This window comes from Oculina patagonica, chromosome 9, assembly GCF_052425735.1.
Source record: "Oculina patagonica isolate OP01 chromosome 9, crgOcupat, whole genome shotgun sequence".
Classification (NCBI taxonomy): Eukaryota; Metazoa; Cnidaria; class Anthozoa; order Scleractinia; family Oculinidae; genus Oculina; species Oculina patagonica.
Window position 1 is genome coordinate 2952815 of NC_135766.1, and position 17264 is coordinate 2970078.

Below are 17264 nucleotides of genomic sequence, written 5' to 3' on the forward strand. Positions count from 1 at the left end.
GAGAAAACTCTCTACTTCCAAATTCGCGACACCTTTGCTGCTGTTGGATAAATCCTATTGAATCTACCGATTTCCACCGAGATGAAATATATTGTATTTCATCTCATTCTCCTCGGTTGGTTTGCTGTTATGTCAGGTATGATATGTTGTTCTGTCAGAAATTGCATCAAACTACATAATTTAAAACCAGCGCCAGTCTAAGGACTGTAAAATTACGCCAGTCCAGTTACTGTAAAAATCGCTTTAGCCTTAATACTGTAGAAACCGTACTTGTTCTGTAAAAAAAATAGGCCAGTTGCTATCTGTGGAAATTCTGTCAGCTAAATAACATGAAAATTGCGTATGTAAAGAGAAAAAAAAAATGGCACAGTAAATGCTGTGAATATTCTGAAAGTCTTAACACTGCGCAAATTAAGCCATTCGAGAAAATGAGTTGAAACTGCGACAGTCACAATACAGTGATCATTACGTTATTATACAAACTGCGAAACTTGCAACACTCTAAGAACTATATAAATGGGAAAAGTGTGAATACTGCTAAACTTGCGTCAGTATGAAAAGCGTGAAAACTGATAGGCCAAAAAAATGCGAAATTGAATCAGGCTTTAAATTGTGAAATTTCCGTGACAATTGTGAGGAAATGGCTTCAGTCTATAAAATAAAATAGCTCGGACTTAATACTGTAATATTTGCGCGAGTCTAAAAACTGAGATTTCGAAATACTGGATACTGTGAAATTGCGCCTGTCCAAATACAGTGGATATTGAGCGATGCCAGAAATGGTCAAAACTACGCCAGTCTCATTACTCTTAAAATTATATCAGTGTAGTGACTGTAGAAAATTTCGCCAGCCTAAAATACCATTTTAAATACAATTAAAATCGCACCAGTCCAAATACTTATATTATTTAGTCGCTCTAAATACAGTGAAAATATCTCTGGTCTAAACACATCGATTGCCTCATTTCCAAGACTGTGGAAATTGCGCTGTTTAGTTTCTGGACTTAACTTTCTTAGACTATAACCAGTCTAAATTTTATGTTATAAATATTTTTTTGTATTGATACTGAGAAAATAAATGCACTTGTCTTAATATTGGAAAAAACACGCCAATCTAAAAAAGTGTGAAAATTTGCCCAGACTAAAACTTCAAAAATAGCGGAATCGTAATAACTGTGAAAATTACTCTCCAGTCTTAATACTATGAAAATTGCGTAAGTCTAGAAACTTTGGAAAATTGGGCCTGTCTAGAGACTGAGAAAACTGAGTCGAGAAGCTCTGATAATTGCGAGAGTCTTAACTCTAAGATACTTGCTTCAGTCTAGACAACTCTGAAAAGCTGTGCAAGTCAAGAAAATTGCGTCGGTCTTAAATAATGCCAGCCTTAATACAGTCAAAATTGCGCCAGTCCAATCGCTGTGAAAATCGTTTTGTTTTACTAGATTATAAACTGTAAAAATGCGCCACTCTACATACAGTGAAAACTGCACCAGTCTGAATACTGCAGAAAATGCAGCAGGTTCTATACTGTGGATCGCCAGTTCTGAAAAATTGCGCTTTTCTAGATAATGTGAAAAAGTTGTACGAGACTAAATACAGTAAAACTTGCGCCAGTATGAAAATGATAAAAAAATTGCCGTTGTTAACAGATTGCAATTGACCCTGCCTTTCTAGAAACTGTTAAAAGAGCATATTTCTTAGCTCGGCCTCTACGAAAAAAGCGACGTAAACTTAATTCTTTACAAAATGAGAGCACGTAAACAGTTAGAATTTGCATGATTTTGCTAATCTAGCTGTCAATATCACGAAATCAAACTTTTCTATTTTACAACCTTGCTTCTTGTATTCAAAACAAATATCCTGAGCTTTTTTTTAAGCCGCGTTAAAAACAAAACAAAAAAGCCAGCAAATATGAATGGAAGCGAAGTTACTGACTATATTTTTTTCTTTTTTTTGACATAAAGAATCACTCCAGCGATTATTCTTGGTTCTTTTTTTCGCGAAATAAATTCGTGGGGTCTTTGATAAAGACCAAAAAATAAAACGAAACATTTACGTCATTGTTGATTGTTCGCAAGTAGGACACGTACGTACTTCTTGATTTCGTTACTCGTTTTTACTTGTTTTGTTAAATGCATAAATTATTCGAGAACTGTCGTTCTTCTGGTTAGTTGCAGACCGAATACTGAGTAAAACAATTTACCTTCCACGTTACGAGATATTTGCTGCCGTAGGATTATACTTTTTGAAGCTGTCGATTCCTACCGAGATGAAATATATTGTATTTCATCTTATCTTCCTCAGTTGCCTAGTTGATATGTCAGGTAATTATAGCTGTATTTACCTGAGATTTGGCCACCATCTCTAGGACGTTGAGATGTTGTTCTGTTAGAGCTTACATCATGCTTTCCTAAATCTGGAAAAATCGATTAATCCTGTCAAAATCAAAACTTGTGACCGCAATTCAGTCGAAAATCCGGAGTTACTAAATATCTTTGTAATATAAACAAAGTTTTGATAAATCTGCGTGTCACTGGTTAATAGTTCTACCATTTTTGTGGTGGCAATTTAGGGGTGGCTAACATTGTTTTTATTTTTATTGTTTCAGCTCTGCCAACTAAGTCCAAGCGGACTCGAACAGTAATGGAAAACGACGCGCAAAGCACTGGTGAGTAAGTCTGTTCTCTACAAATAAACACAAACGAAAACGAAGCGAAACTTTAATTTCAAAGTCGAAATTCCAAAGCTTGTTGCAAATCCATTTAAGGGAAGCCAAAATTACATGACATCTAAAAAAGAACTCAAAATAAAACAACGTGAAAATTCCCTAACTATTCAAATTGTGGCAATTGCGAAACTTTAAAACTGTGAATACTGCGCGAGTCTGTACATCGATGATTTAGCACAAGTTAAATCTTTTAGAGTGAATTATGAGACAAAATTGCAAGAGTAAAATTATTGCGCAGTTTGCGAAAGTTTTAAAAACAGGAAATTGGGAAATTAAAAATTGATCAAAACAACATAAAAAATACTGTGAAAATTGCGGCTGTCTAAAAACTATAAAAATTGTGCCAATCTAAATACAGGAGATATTATGAATGTCTAAATACTGTGAAAAACACCAGTATAACTACTGTGAACATTTATGACAGTCCAAATACTTTGAAAATTGCGGCGGCCTGAATAATGTGAAAATCGTGGCTGTCTAAAAACTGCGCAATTGTGCCAGTCTAAAACTGTGAAAGTTGCGGCATTTTTAACACTGTGAATCTTGCCGCAGTCTTAATACTAAAACCATAATGACATTCTAAATACTGTGACAATTTTTGCACTCTTAATATTGTGAAAATTGCGACCGTCCAAATATTGTGAAAATTGCGACAGTCTAAATGCTGTGAAAATTGCGCAAGCCTAAATACTGTGAAAATGGTGGCAGTATAAATACTGTGAAAATAGTGGCAGTCTAAATACTGTGAAAATTGCGGCATTCCAATTCGGTGAATAAAAGGCAGTCAAGTACTATGAAAATTGCGTCAGTATAATACTATGAAAATGGCGACAGTATAATACTGTGAAAATTGAGTTGGTCTAATACTGTGACAATTGAGTCAGTCTAATACTGTGAAACTTGCGCCAGTCTGATACTGTGAAAATTGCACCAGTCTAATACCGTGAAACTTGCGCCAGTCTAATACTGTGAAAATTAGATCAGTCTAAATATTGTGAAAATTGAGTCAGTCTAAATACTGTGAAAATTGAGTCAGTCTAAATACTGTTAAAATTGAATCAGTCTAAATACTGTGAAATTTGAGTCAGTCTAAATGCTGTGAAACTTGAGTCAGTCTAATACTGTAAAAATTGAGTCAGTCTAAATACTGTAGAAATTGTGCAAGTCTAATACTGTGAAAATTGCGCCAGTCTAATACTGAAAAAATTGTGCAAGTCTAATACTGTAGAAATTGTGGCAGTTTGAATACTGTCAAAATTGAGTCAGTCTAATCCTGTAAATATTTCGTTAGTCTAAAACTGTGAAAATTGCGTCAGTCTAATACTGTGAAAATAGCGTCAGTCTAATACTGTGAAAATTGAGTCAGTCTAAATACTGTGAAAATTGTGTCAGTTTAAATACTGTGAAAATTTCGGCAGTCTTAAAGTGTAGAAATTTTGGCAGCCTAAATACTGTGACAATTGTGGCAGTCTAATACTGTGAAAATTGAGTCAGTCTAAATACTGTAGAAATTGTGGCAGTTTGAATACTGTCAAAATTGAGTCAGTCTAATCCTGTGAAAATTTTGTTAGTCTAATACTTTGAAAATTGCGACAGTCTAATACTGTGAAAATTGAGTCAGTGTAATGCTGTGAAAATTGAGTCAGTCTAATACTGTGAAATTTGCGTCAGTCTAATACTGTGAAAATTGAGTCGGTCTAAATACTGTGAAAATTGAGTCAGTCTAATACTGTGAAAATTGAGTCAGTCTAATACTGTGAAAATTGCGACAGTCTAATACTGTGAAAATTGAGTCAGTGTAATGCTGTGAAATTTGAGTCAGTCTAAATGCTGTGAAACTTGAGTCAGTCTAATACTGTAAAAATTGAGTCAGTCTAAATACTGTAGAAATTGTGCAAGTCTAATACTGTGAAAATTGCGCCAGTCTAATACTGAAAAAATTGTGCAAGTCTAATACTGTAGAAATTGTGGCAGTTTGAATACTGTCAAAATTGAGTCAGTCTAATCCTGTAAATATTTCGTTAGTCTAAAACTGTGAAAATTGCGTCAGTCTAATACTGTGAAAATAGCGTCAGTCTAATACTGTGAAAATTGAGTCAGTCTAAATACTGTGAAAATTGTGTCAGTTTAAATACTGTGAAAATTTCGGCAGTCTTAAAGTGTAGAAATTTTGGCAGCCTAAATACTGTGACAATTGTGGCAGTCTAATACTGTGAAAATTGAGTCAGTCTAAATACTGTAGAAATTGTGGCAGTTTGAATACTGTCAAAATTGAGTCAGTCTAATCCTGTGAAAATTTTGTTAGTCTAATACTTTGAAAATTGCGACAGTCTAATACTGTGAAAATTGAGTCAGTGTAATGCTGTGAAAATTGAGTCAGTCTAATACTGTGAAATTTGCGTCAGTCTAATACTGTGAAAATTGAGTCGGTCTAAATACTGTGAAAATTGAGTCAGTCTAATACTGTGAAAATTGAGTCAGTCTAATACTGTGAAAATTGCGACAGTCTAATACTGTGAAAATTGAGTCAGTGTAATGCTGTGAAAATTGAGTCAGTCTAATACTGTGAAAATTGCGCCAGTCTAATACTATGAAAATTGAGTCGGTCTAAATACTGTGAAAATTGAGTCAGTCTAATACTGTGAAAATTAAGTCAGTCTAATACTGTGAAAATTGAGTCAGTCTAATACCGTAAAAATTGCGCCAGTCTAAATACTATGAAAATTGCGCCAGTCTAAAACTGTGAAAATTGAGTCCGTCTAATACCGTAAAAATTGCGCCAGTCTAAATACTGTGGAAATTGAGTCAGTGTAATGCTGTGAAAATTGCGGCAGTCTAATACTGTGAAAATTGCGTCAGTGTTATGCTGTGAAAATTGAGTCAGTATAATACTGTGAAAATTTCGGCAGTCTAATACTGTGAAAATTGTGGCAGTCTAATACTGTGAAAATTGAGTCAGTCTAATACTGTAAAAATTGTGGCAGTCTAATACTGTGAAAATTGAATCAGTCTAATACTGTAAAAATTGCGCCAGTCTAAATACTGATGTGGAAATTAAGTCAGTGTAATGCTGTGAAAATTGCGACAGTCTAATACTGTGATAATTGAGTCAGTCTAATACTGTAAAAATTGCGACAGTCTAATACTGTGAAAATTGAATCAGTCTAATACTGTAAAAATTGCGCCAGTCTAAATACTGATGTGGAAATTAAGTCAGTGTAATGCTGTGAAAATTGCGACAGTCTAATGCTGTGAAAATTGCGACATTCTAATACTGTAAAAATTGAGGCAGTCTAATACTGTGAAAATTGAGTCAGTCTAATACTGTAAAAATTGAGTCAGTCTAATACTGTGAAAATTGAGTCAGTCTAATACTGTGAAAATTGAGTGAGTCTAATACTGTAAAAATTGAGTCAGTCTAATACTGTGAAATTTGAGTGAGTCTAATACTGTAAAAATTGAGTCAGTCTAATACTGTGAAAATTGAGTCAGTCTAATACTGTGAAAATTGAGTCAGTCTAATACTGTGAAAATTGAGTCAGTCTAATACTGTGAAATTTGAGTGAGTCTAATACTGTAAAAATTGAGTCAGTCTAATACTGTGAAAATTGAGTCAGTCTAATACTGTGAAAATTGAGTCAGTCTAATACTGTAAAAATTAAGTCAGTCTAATACTGTGAAATTTGAGTGAGTCTAATACTGTAAAAATTGAGTCAGTCTAATACTGTGAAAATTGAGTCAGTCTAATACTGTGAAAATTGAGTCAGTCTAAATACTGTGAAAATCGTGGCAGTCTAATACCGTGAAAATTGAGTCAGTATAATACTGAGAAAATTGAATCAGTCTAATACTGTGAAAATTGCGGCAGTCTAAATACTGTTGAAATTGAGTCAGTCTAATACTGTAAAAATTGTGGCAGTCTAATACTGTGGAAATTGAGTCAGTCTAATACTGTAAAAATTGTGGCAGTCTAATACTGTGGAAATTGAGTCAGTCTAATACTGTGAAAATTGTGGCAGTCTAATACTGTGAAAATTGAGTCAGTCTAATACTTTGAAAATTGCGACAGTCTAATACTGTGAAAATTGAGTCAGTCTAATACCCTGAAAATTGTGGCTGCCTAATACTGTGGAAATTGAGTCAGTCTAATACTGTGAAAATTGAGTCAGTCTAATACTGTGAAAATTGAGTCAGTCTAAATACTGTGAAAGATGCGCCAGTCTAATACAGTGAAAATTGCGCCAGTCTAATACTGTGAAAATTGAGTCAGTCTAATACTGTGAAAATTGAGTCAGTCTAATACTTTGAAAATTGCGACAGTCTAATACTGTGAAAATTGAGTCAGTCTAATACTCTGAAAATTGTGGCTGCCTAATACTGTGGAAATTGAGTCAGTCTAATACTGTGAAAATTGAGTCAGTCTATTACTGTGAAAATTGAGTCAGTCTAATACTATGAAAATTGCGCCAGTCTAATACTGTGAAAATTGCGCCAGTCTAATACAGTGAAAATTGAGTCAGTCTAATACTGTGAAAATTGCGCCAGTCTAATACTGTTATAATTGAGTCGGTCTAATACTGTGAAAATTGAGTCAGTCTAATACTGTGAAAATTGAGTCAGTCTAATACTGTGAAAATTGAGTCAGTCTAATACTGTGAAAATTGAGTCAGTCTTATACTGTGAAAATTGAGTCAGTCTAATACTGTGAAAATTGAGTCAGTCTAATGCTGTGAAAATTGTGGCAGTCTAATACTGTTAAAATTGAGTCAGTCTAATACTGTGAAAATTGAGCCAGTCTAATACTGTGAAAATTGTGGCGGTCTAATACTGTGAAAATTGAGTCAGTCTAATACTGTGAAAATTGAGTCAGTCTAATACTGTGAAAATTGAGTCAGTCTAATACTGTTAAAATTGAGTCAGTCTAATACTGTGAAAATTGAGCCAGTCTAATACTGTGAAAATTGTGGCGGTCTAATACTGTGAAAATTGAGTCAGTCTAATACTGTGAAAATTGAGTCAGTCTAATACTGTGAAAATTGAGTCAGTCTAATGCTGTGAAAATTGTGGCAGTCTAATACTGTTAAAATTGAGTCAGTCTAATACTGTGAAAATTGAGCCAGTCTAATACTGTGAAAATTGTGGCGGTCTAATACTGTGAAAATTGAGTCAGTCTAATACTGTGAAAATTGAGTCAGTCTAATACTGTGAAAATTGAGTCAGTCTAATACTGTTAAAATTGAGTCAGTCTAATACTGTGAAAATTGAGCCAGTCTAATACTGTGAAAATTGTGGCGGTCTAATACTGTGAAAATTGAGTCAGTCTAATACTGTGAAAATTGAGTCAGTCTAATACTGTGAAAATTGAGTCAGTCTAATACTGTGAAAATTGAGTCAGTCTAAATACTGTGAAAGATGCGCCAGTCTAATACTGTGAAAATTGCGCCAGTCTAATACTGTGAAAATTGAGTCAGTCTAATACTGTGAAAATTGAGTCAGTCTAATACTTTGAAAATTGCGACAGTCTAATACTGTGAAAATTGAGTCAGTCTAATACTCTGAAAATTGTGGCTGCCTAATACTGTGGAAATTGAGTCAGTCTAATACTGTGAAAATTGAGTCAGTCTATTACTGTGAAAATTGAGTCAGTCTAATACTGTGAAAATTGCGCCAGTCTAATACTGTGAAAATTGCGCCAGTCTAATACAGTGAAAATTGAGTCAGTCTAATACTGTGAAAATTGCGCCAGTCTAATACTGTTATAATTGAGTCGGTCTAATACTGTGAAAATTGAGTCAGTCTAATACTGTGAAAATTGAGTCAGTCTAATACTGTGAAAATTGAGTCAGTCTAATACTGTGAAAATTGAGTCAGTCTTATACTGTGAAAATTGAGTCAGTCTAATACTGTGAAAATTGAGTCAGTGTAATGCTGTGAAAATTGAGTCAGTCTAATACTGTGAAAATTGCGCCAGTCTAATACTATGAAAATTGAGTCGGTCTAAATACTGTGAAAATTGAGTCAGTCTAATACTGTGAAAATTAAGTCAGTCTAATACTGTGAAAATTGAGTCAGTCTAATACCGTAAAAATTGCGCCAGTCTAAATACTATGAAAATTGCGCCAGTCTAAAACTGTGAAAATTGAGTCCGTCTAATACCGTAAAAATTGCGCCAGTCTAAATACTGTGGAAATTGAGTCAGTGTAATGCTGTGAAAATTGCGGCAGTCTAATACTGTGAAAATTGCGTCAGTGTTATGCTGTGAAAATTGAGTCAGTATAATACTGTGAAAATTTCGGCAGTCTAATACTGTGAAAATTGTGGCAGTCTAATACTGTGAAAATTGAGTCAGTCTAATACTGTAAAAATTGTGGCAGTCTAATACTGTGAAAATTGAATCAGTCTAATACTGTAAAAATTGCGCCAGTCTAAATACTGATGTGGAAATTAAGTCAGTGTAATGCTGTGAAAATTGCGACAGTCTAATACTGTGATAATTGAGTCAGTCTAATACTGTAAAAATTGCGACAGTCTAATACTGTGAAAATTGAATCAGTCTAATACTGTAAAAATTGCGCCAGTCTAAATACTGATGTGAAAATTAAGTCAGTGTAATGCTGTGAAAATTGCGACAGTCTAATGCTGTGAAAATTGCGACAGTCTAATACTGTAAAAATTGAGGCAGTCTAATACTGTGAAAATTGAGTCAGTCTAATACTGTAAAAATTGAGTCAGTCTAATACTGTGAAAATTGAGTCAGTCTAATACTGTGAAAATTGAGTGAGTCTAATACTGTAAAAATTGAGTCAGTCTAATACTGTGAAATTTGAGTGAGTCTAATACTGTAAAAATTGAGTCAGTCTAATACTGTGAAAATTGAGTCAGTCTAATACTGTGAAAATTGAGTCAGTCTAATACTGTGAAAATTGAGTCAGTCTAATACTGTGAAATTTGAGTGAGTCTAATACTGTAAAAATTGAGTCAGTCTAATACTGTGAAAATTGAGTCAGTCTAATACTGTGAAATTTGAGTCAGTCTAATACTGTGAAAATTGAGTCAGTCTAATACTGTAAAAATTGAGTCAGTCTAATACTGTGAAATTTGAGTCAGTCTAATACTGTGAAAATTGAGTCAGTCTAATACTGTGAAAATTGTGGCAGTGTAATACTGTGAAAATTGAGTCAGTCTAATACTGTGAAAATTGTGGCAGTCTAATACTGTAAAAATTGTGGCAGTCTAATACTGTGAAAATTGAGTCAGTCTAATACTGTGAAAATTGAGTCAGTCTAATACTGTAAAAATTGTGGCAGTCTAATACTGTGGAAATTGAGTCAGTCTAATACTGTGAAAATTGTGGCAGTCTAATACTGTGAAAATTGAGTCAGTCTAATACTTTGAAAATTGCGACAGTCTAATACTGTGAAAATAGAGTCAGTCTAATTACCGTGAAAATCGTGGCAGTCTAATACTGTGAAAATGGAGTCAGTCTGGTACTGTGAAAATTGAGTCAGTCTTATACTGTAAAAATTGAGTCAGTCTTATACTGTGAAATTTGAGTCAGTCTTATACTGTGAAAATTACGCCAGTCTAAAAACTGTGGAAATTGCGCCAGTCTAATACTGTGAAAATTGAGTCAGTCTTATACTGTGAAAATAACGCCAGTCTAAAAACTGTGACAATTGCGCCAGTCTAATACCATGAAAATTGCGCCAGTCTATTACTGTGAAAATTGAGTCAGTCTAATACCATGAAAATTGCGCCAGACTAATACTGTGAAAATTGAGTCAGTCTAATACTGTGAAAATTGCGCCAGTCTTATGCTGTGAAAATTGCGCCAGTCTAATACTGTGAAAATTGAGTCAGTCTAATACTGTGAAAATTGCGCCAGTCTAAATACCGTGAAAATTGAGTCAGTATAATACTGAGAAAATTGAATCAGTCTAATACTGTGAAAATTGCGGCAGTCTAAATACTGTTGAAATTGAGTCAGTCTAATACTGTAAAAATTGTGGCAGTCTAATACTGTGGAAATTGAGTCAGTCTAATACTGTAAAAATTGTGGCAGTCTAATACTGTGGAAATTGAGTCAGTCTAATACTGTGAAAATTGTGGCAGTCTAATACTGTGAAAATTGAGTCAGTCTAATACTTTGAAAATTGCGACAGTCTAATACTGTGAAAATTGAGTCAGTCTAATACCCTGAAAATTGTGGCTGCCTAATACTGTGGAAATTGAGTCAGTCTAATACTGTGAAAATTGAGTCAGTCTAATACTGTGAAAATTGAGTCAGTCTAAATACTGTGAAAGATGCGCCAGTCTAATACTGTGAAAATTGAGTCAGTCTAATACTGTGAAAATTGAGTCAGTCTAATACTTTGAAAATTGCGACAGTCTAATACTGTGAAAATTGAGTCAGTCTAATACTCTGAAAATTGTGGCTGCCTAATACTGTGGAAATTGAGTCAGTCTAATACTGTGAAAATTGAGTCAGTCTATTACTGTGAAAATTGAGTCAGTCTAATACTATGAAAATTGCGCCAGTCTAATACTGTGAAAATTGCGCCAGTCTAATACAGTGAAAATTGAGTCAGTCTAATACTTTGAAAATTGCGCCAGTCTAATACTGTTATAATTGAGTCGGTCTAATACTGTGAAAATTGAGTCAGTCTAATACTGTGAAAATTGAGTCAGTCTAATACTGTGAAAATTGAGTCAGTCTAATACTGTGAAAATTGAGTCAGTCTTATACTGTGAAAATTGAGTCAGTCTAATACTGTGAAAATTGAGTCAGTCTAATGCTGTGAAAATTGTGGCAGTCTAATACTGTTAAAATTGAGTCAGTCTAATACTGTGAAAATTGAGCCAGTCTAATACTGTGAAAATTGTGGCCGTCTAATACTGTGAAAATTGAGTCAGTCTAATACTGTGAAAATTGAGTCAGTCTAATACTGTGAAAATTGAGTCAGTCTTATACTGTTAAAATTGAGTCAGTCTAATACTGTGAAAATTGAGTCAGTCTTATACTGTGAAAATAACGCCAGTCTAAAAACTGTGACAATTGCGCCAGTCTAATACCATGAAAATTGCGCCAGTCTATTACTGTGAAAATTGAGTCAGTCTAATACCATGAAAACTGCGCCAGTCTAATACTGTGAAAATTGAGTCAGTCTAATACTGTGAAAATTGCGCCAGTCTTATGCTGTGAAAATTGCGCCAGTCTAATACTGTGAAAATTGAGTCAGTCTAATACTGTGAAAATTGCGCCAGTCTAAATACTGTGAAAATTGAGTCAGTATAATACTGAGAAAATTGAATCAGTCTAATACTGTGAAAATTGCGGCAGTCTAAATACTGTTGAAATTGAGTCAGTCTAATACTGTAAAAATTGTGGCAGTCTAATACTGTGGAAATTGAGTCAGTCTAATACTGTAAAAATTGTGGCAGTCTAATACTGTGAAAATTGAGTCAGTCTAATACTGTGAAAATTGTGGCGGTCTAAAACTGTGAAAATTGAGTCACTCTAATACTTTGAAAATTGCGACAGTCTAATACTGTGAAAATTGAGTCAGTCTAATTACCGTGAAAATCGTGGCAGTCTAATACTGTGGAAATTGAGTCAGTCTAATACTGTGAACATTGAGTCAGTCTAATACTGTAAAAATTGCGGCCGTCTAATACTGTGAAAATTGAGTCAGTCTAATACTGTAAAAATTGCGGCAGTCTAATACTTTCAAAATTGCGACAGTCTAATACTGTGAAAATTGAGTCAGTCTAATACTGTAAAAATTGAGTCAGTCTAATACTGTAAAAATTGTGGCAGTCTAATACTGTGGAAATTGAGTCAGTCTAATACTGTGAACATTGAGTCAGTCTAATACTGTAAAAATTGCGGCCGTCTAATACTGTGAAAATTGAGTCAGTCTAATACTGTAAAAATTGCGGCAGTCTAATACTTTCAAAATTGCGACAGTCTAATACTGTGAAAATTGAGTCAGTCTAATTACCGTGAAAATCGTGGCAGTCTAATACTGTGAAAATGGAGACAGTCTGGTACTGTGAAAATTGAGTCAGTCTAAATACTGTGAAAATCGCGCCAGTCTAAATACTGTCAAAATTGCGCCAGTCTGATACTGTGAAAATTGAGTCAGTATAATACTGAGAAAATTGAATCAGTCTAATACTGTGAAAATTGAGTCAGTCTAATACTTTGAAAATTGCGACAGTCTAATACTGTGAAAATTGAGTCAGTTTAATAATGTGAAAATTGTGGCAGTCTAATACTGTGGAAATTGAGTCAGTCTAATACTGTGAAAATTGTGGCAGTCTAATACTGTAAAAATTGAGTCAGTCTAATACTGTGAAAATTGAGTCAGTCTAATACTGTGAAAATTGAGTCAGTCTAATACTGTGAAAATTGAGTCAGTCCAATACTGTGAAAATTGTGGCGGTCTAATACTGTGAAAATTGAGTCACTCTAATACTTTGAAAATTGCGACAGTCTAATACTGTGAAAATTGAGTCAGTCTAATTACCGTGAAAATCGTGGCAGTCTAATACTGTGAAATTGGAGACAGTCTGGTACTGTGAAAATTGAGTCGGTCTAAATACTGTGAAAATTGCGCCAGTCTAATACTGTGAAAATCGCGCCAGTCTAAATACTGTCAAAATTTCGCCAGTCTGATACTGTGAAAATTGAGTCAGTATAATACTGAGAAAATTGAATCAGTCTAATACTGTGAAAATTGAGTCAGTCTAATACTGTAAAACTTGTGGCAGTCTAATACTGTGAAAATTGAGTCAGTCTAATACTGTAAAAATTGAGTCAGTCTAATACTGTAAAAATTGTGGCAGTCTAATACTGTGAAAATTGAGTCAGTCTAATACTGTAAAAATTGAGTCAGTCTAATACTGTAAAAATTGTGGCAGTCTAATACTGTGGAAATTTAGTCAGTCTAATACTGTGAACATTGAGTCAGTCTAATACTGTAAAAATTGCGGCCGTCTAATACTGTGAAAATTGAGTCAGTCTAATACTGTAAAAATTGCGGCAGTCTAATACTTTGAAAATTGCGACAGTCTAATACTGTGAAAATTGAGTCAGTCTAATTACCGTGAAAATCGTGGCAGTCTAATACTGTGAAAATGGAGACAGTCTGGTACTGTGAAAATTGAGTCAGTCTAAATACTGTTAAAATTGCGCCAGTCTAAATACTGTCAAAATTGCGCCAGTCTGATACTGTGAAAATTGAGTCAGTATAATACTGAGAAAATTGAATCAGTCTAATACTGTGAAAATTGAGTCAGTCTAATACTGTAAAACTTGTGGCAGTCTAATACTCTGAAAATTGAGTCAGTCTAATACTGTAAAAATTGAGTCAGTCTAATACTGTAAAAATTGTGGCAGTCTAATACTGTGGAAATTGAGTCAGTCTAATACTGTGAACATTGAGTCAGTCTAATACTGTAAAAATTGCGGCCGTCTAATACTGTGAAAATTGAGTCAGTCTAATACTGTAAAAATTGCGGCAGTCTAATACTGTGAAAATTGAGTCAGTCTAATACTGTGAAAATTGTGGCAGTCTAATACTGTGAAAATTGAGTCAGTCTAATACTGTAAAAATTGCGGCAGTCTAATACTGTGAAAATTGAGTCAGTCTAATACTGTGAAAATTGCGGCAGTCTAATACTGTGAAAATTGAGTCAGTCTAATACTGTGAAAATTGTGGCAGTCTAATACTGTGGAAATTGAGTCAGTCTAATACTGTGAACATTGAGTCAGTCTAATACTGTAAAAATTGCGGCCGTCTAATACTGTGAAAATTGAGTCAGTCTAATACTGTAAAAATTGCGGCAGTCTAATACTGTGAAAATTGAGTCAGTCTAATACTGTGAAAATTATGGCAGTCTAATACTGTGAAAATTGAGTCAGTCTAATACTGTAAAAATTGCGGCAGTCTAATACTGTGAAAATTGAGTCAGTCTAATACTGTGAAAATTGCGGCAGTCTAATACTGTGAACATTGAGTCAGTCTAATACTGTAAAAATTGCGGCCGTCTAATACTGTGAAAATTGAGTCAGTCTAATACTGTAAAAATTGCGGCAGTCTAATACTTTGAAAATTGCGACAGTCTAATACTGTGAAAATTGAGTCAGTCTAATTACCGTGAAAATCGTGGCAGTCTAATACTGTGAAAATGGAGACAGTCTGGTACTGTGAAAATTTAGTCAGTCTAAATACTGTGAAAATTGCGCTAGTCTAATACTGTGAAAATCGCGCCCGTCTAAATACTGTCAAAATTGCGCCAGTCTGATACTGTGAAAATTGAGTCAGTATAATACTGAGAAAATTGAAGCAGTCTAATACTGTGAAAATTGAGTCAGTCTAATACTGTAAAACTTGTGGCAGTCTAATACTGTGAAAATTGAGTCAGTCTAATACTGTAAAAATTGAGTCAGTCTAATACTGTAAAAATTGTGGCAGTCTAATACTGTGAAAATTGAGTCAGTCTAATACTGTAAAAATTGAGTCAGTCTAATAATGTAAAAATTGTGGCAGTCTAATACTGTGGAAATTGAGTCAGTCTAATACTGTGAACATTGAGTCAGTCTAATACTGTAAAAATTGCGGCCGTCTAATACTGTGAAAATTGAGTCAGTCTAATACTGTAAAAATTGCGGCAGTCTAATACTGTGAAAATTGAGTCAGTCTAATACTGTGAAAATTGTGGCAGTCTAATACTGTGAAAATTGAGTCAGTGTAAATACTGTCAAAATTGCGCCAGACTGATACTGTAAAAATTGAGTCAGTATAATACTGAGAAAATTGAATCAGTCTAATACTGTGAAAATTGAGTCAGTCTAATACTGTAAAACTTGTGGCAGTCTAATACTGTGAAAATTGAGTCAGTCTAATACTGTAAAAATTGAGTCAGTCTAATACTGTAAAAATTGTGGCAGTCTAATACTGTGAAAATTGAGTCAGTCTAATACTGTAAAAATTGAGTCAGTCTAACACTGTAAAAATTGTGGCAGTCTAATACTGTGGAAATTGAGTCAGTCTAATACTGTGAACATTGAGTCAGTCTAATACTGTAAAAATTGCGGCCGTCTAATACTGTGAAAATTGACTCAGTCTAATACTGTAAAAATTGCGCCAGTCTAATACTGTGAAAATTGAGTCAGTCTAATACTGTGAAAATTGTGGCGGTCTAATACTGTTAAAATTGAGTCAGTCTAATACTGTAAAAATTGCGGCAGTCTAATACTGTGAAAATTGAGTCAGTCTAATACTGTGAAAATTGCGGCAGTCTAATACTGTGAAAATTGAGTCAGTCTAATACTGTAAAAATTGTGGCAGTCTAATACTGTGGAAATTGAGTCAGTCTAATACTGTGAACATTGAGTCAGTCTAATACTGTAAAAATTGCGGCCGTCTAATACTGTGAAAATTGAGTCAGTCTAACACTGTAAAAATTGCGGCATTCTAATACTGTGAAAATTGAGTCAGTCTAATACTGTGAAAATTATGGCAGTCTAATACTGTGAAAATTGTGGCAGTCTAATACTGTGAAAATTGAGTCAGTGTAAATACTGTCAAAATTGCGCCAGTCTGATACTGTGAAAATTGAGTCAGTATAATACTGAGAAAATTGAATCAGTCTAATACTGTGAAAATTGAGTCAGTCTAATACTGTAAAACTTGTGGCAGTCTAATACTGTGAAAATTGAGTCAGTCTAATACTGTAAAAATTGAGTCAGTCTAATACTGTAAAAATTGTGGCAGTCTAATACTGTGAAAATTGAGTCAATCTAATACTGTAAAAATTGAGTCAGTCTAACACTGTAAAAATTGTGGCAGTCTAATACTGTGGAAATTGAGTCAGTCTAATACTGTGAACATTGAGTCAGTCTAATAGTGTAAAAATTGCGGCCGTCTAATACTGTGAAAATTGACTCAGTCTAATACTGTAAAAATTGCGGCAGTCTAATACTGTGAAAATTGAGTCAGTCTAATACTGTGAAAATTGTGGCAGTCTAATACTGTGAAAATTGAGTCAGTCTAATACTGTAAAAATTGCGGCAGTCTAATACTGTGAAAATTGAGTCAGTCTAATACTGTGAAAATTGCGGCAGTCTAATACTGTGAAAATTGAGTCAGTCTAATACTGTAAAAATTGTGGCAGTCTAATACTGTGGAAATTGAGTCAGTCTAATACTGTGAACATTGAGTCAGTCTAATACTGTAAAAATTGCGGCCGTCTAATACTGTGAAAATTGAGTCAGTCTAATACTGTAAAAATTGCGGCATTCTAATACTGTGAAAATTGAGTCAGTCTAATACTGTGAAAATTATGGCAGTCTAATACTGTGAAAATTGAGTCAGTCTAATACTGTAAAAATTGCGGCAGTCTAATACTGTGAAAATTGAGTCAGTCTAATACTGTGAAAATTGCGGCAGTCTAATACTGTGAACATTGAGTCAGTCTAATACTGTAAAAATTGCGGCCGTCTAATACTGTGAAAATTGAGTCAGTCTAA

The 17264-nt window shown here is 34.2% G+C and overlaps 1 protein-coding gene across 2 annotated transcripts in view; it reads left to right on the forward strand.

Annotated features, from left to right (window-relative positions):
* LOC144665195 (uncharacterized) overlaps nt 1-17264 on the forward strand; it is a 48264-nt gene continuing 31000 nt past the window's right edge. The window contains exons 1-2 of one of the 2 annotated variants that reach the window (XM_078526381.1): nt 1-136; nt 2609-2668. In XM_078526381.1, the coding sequence (XP_078382507.1) occupies nt 82-136; nt 2609-2668 (115 nt within the window). In that variant the 5' untranslated portion in view covers nt 1-81. Of the gene's footprint in view, nt 137-2198; nt 2325-2608; nt 2669-17264 lie in introns of those variants that run through there. The other variant, XM_078526382.1, reaches the window with a different exon arrangement.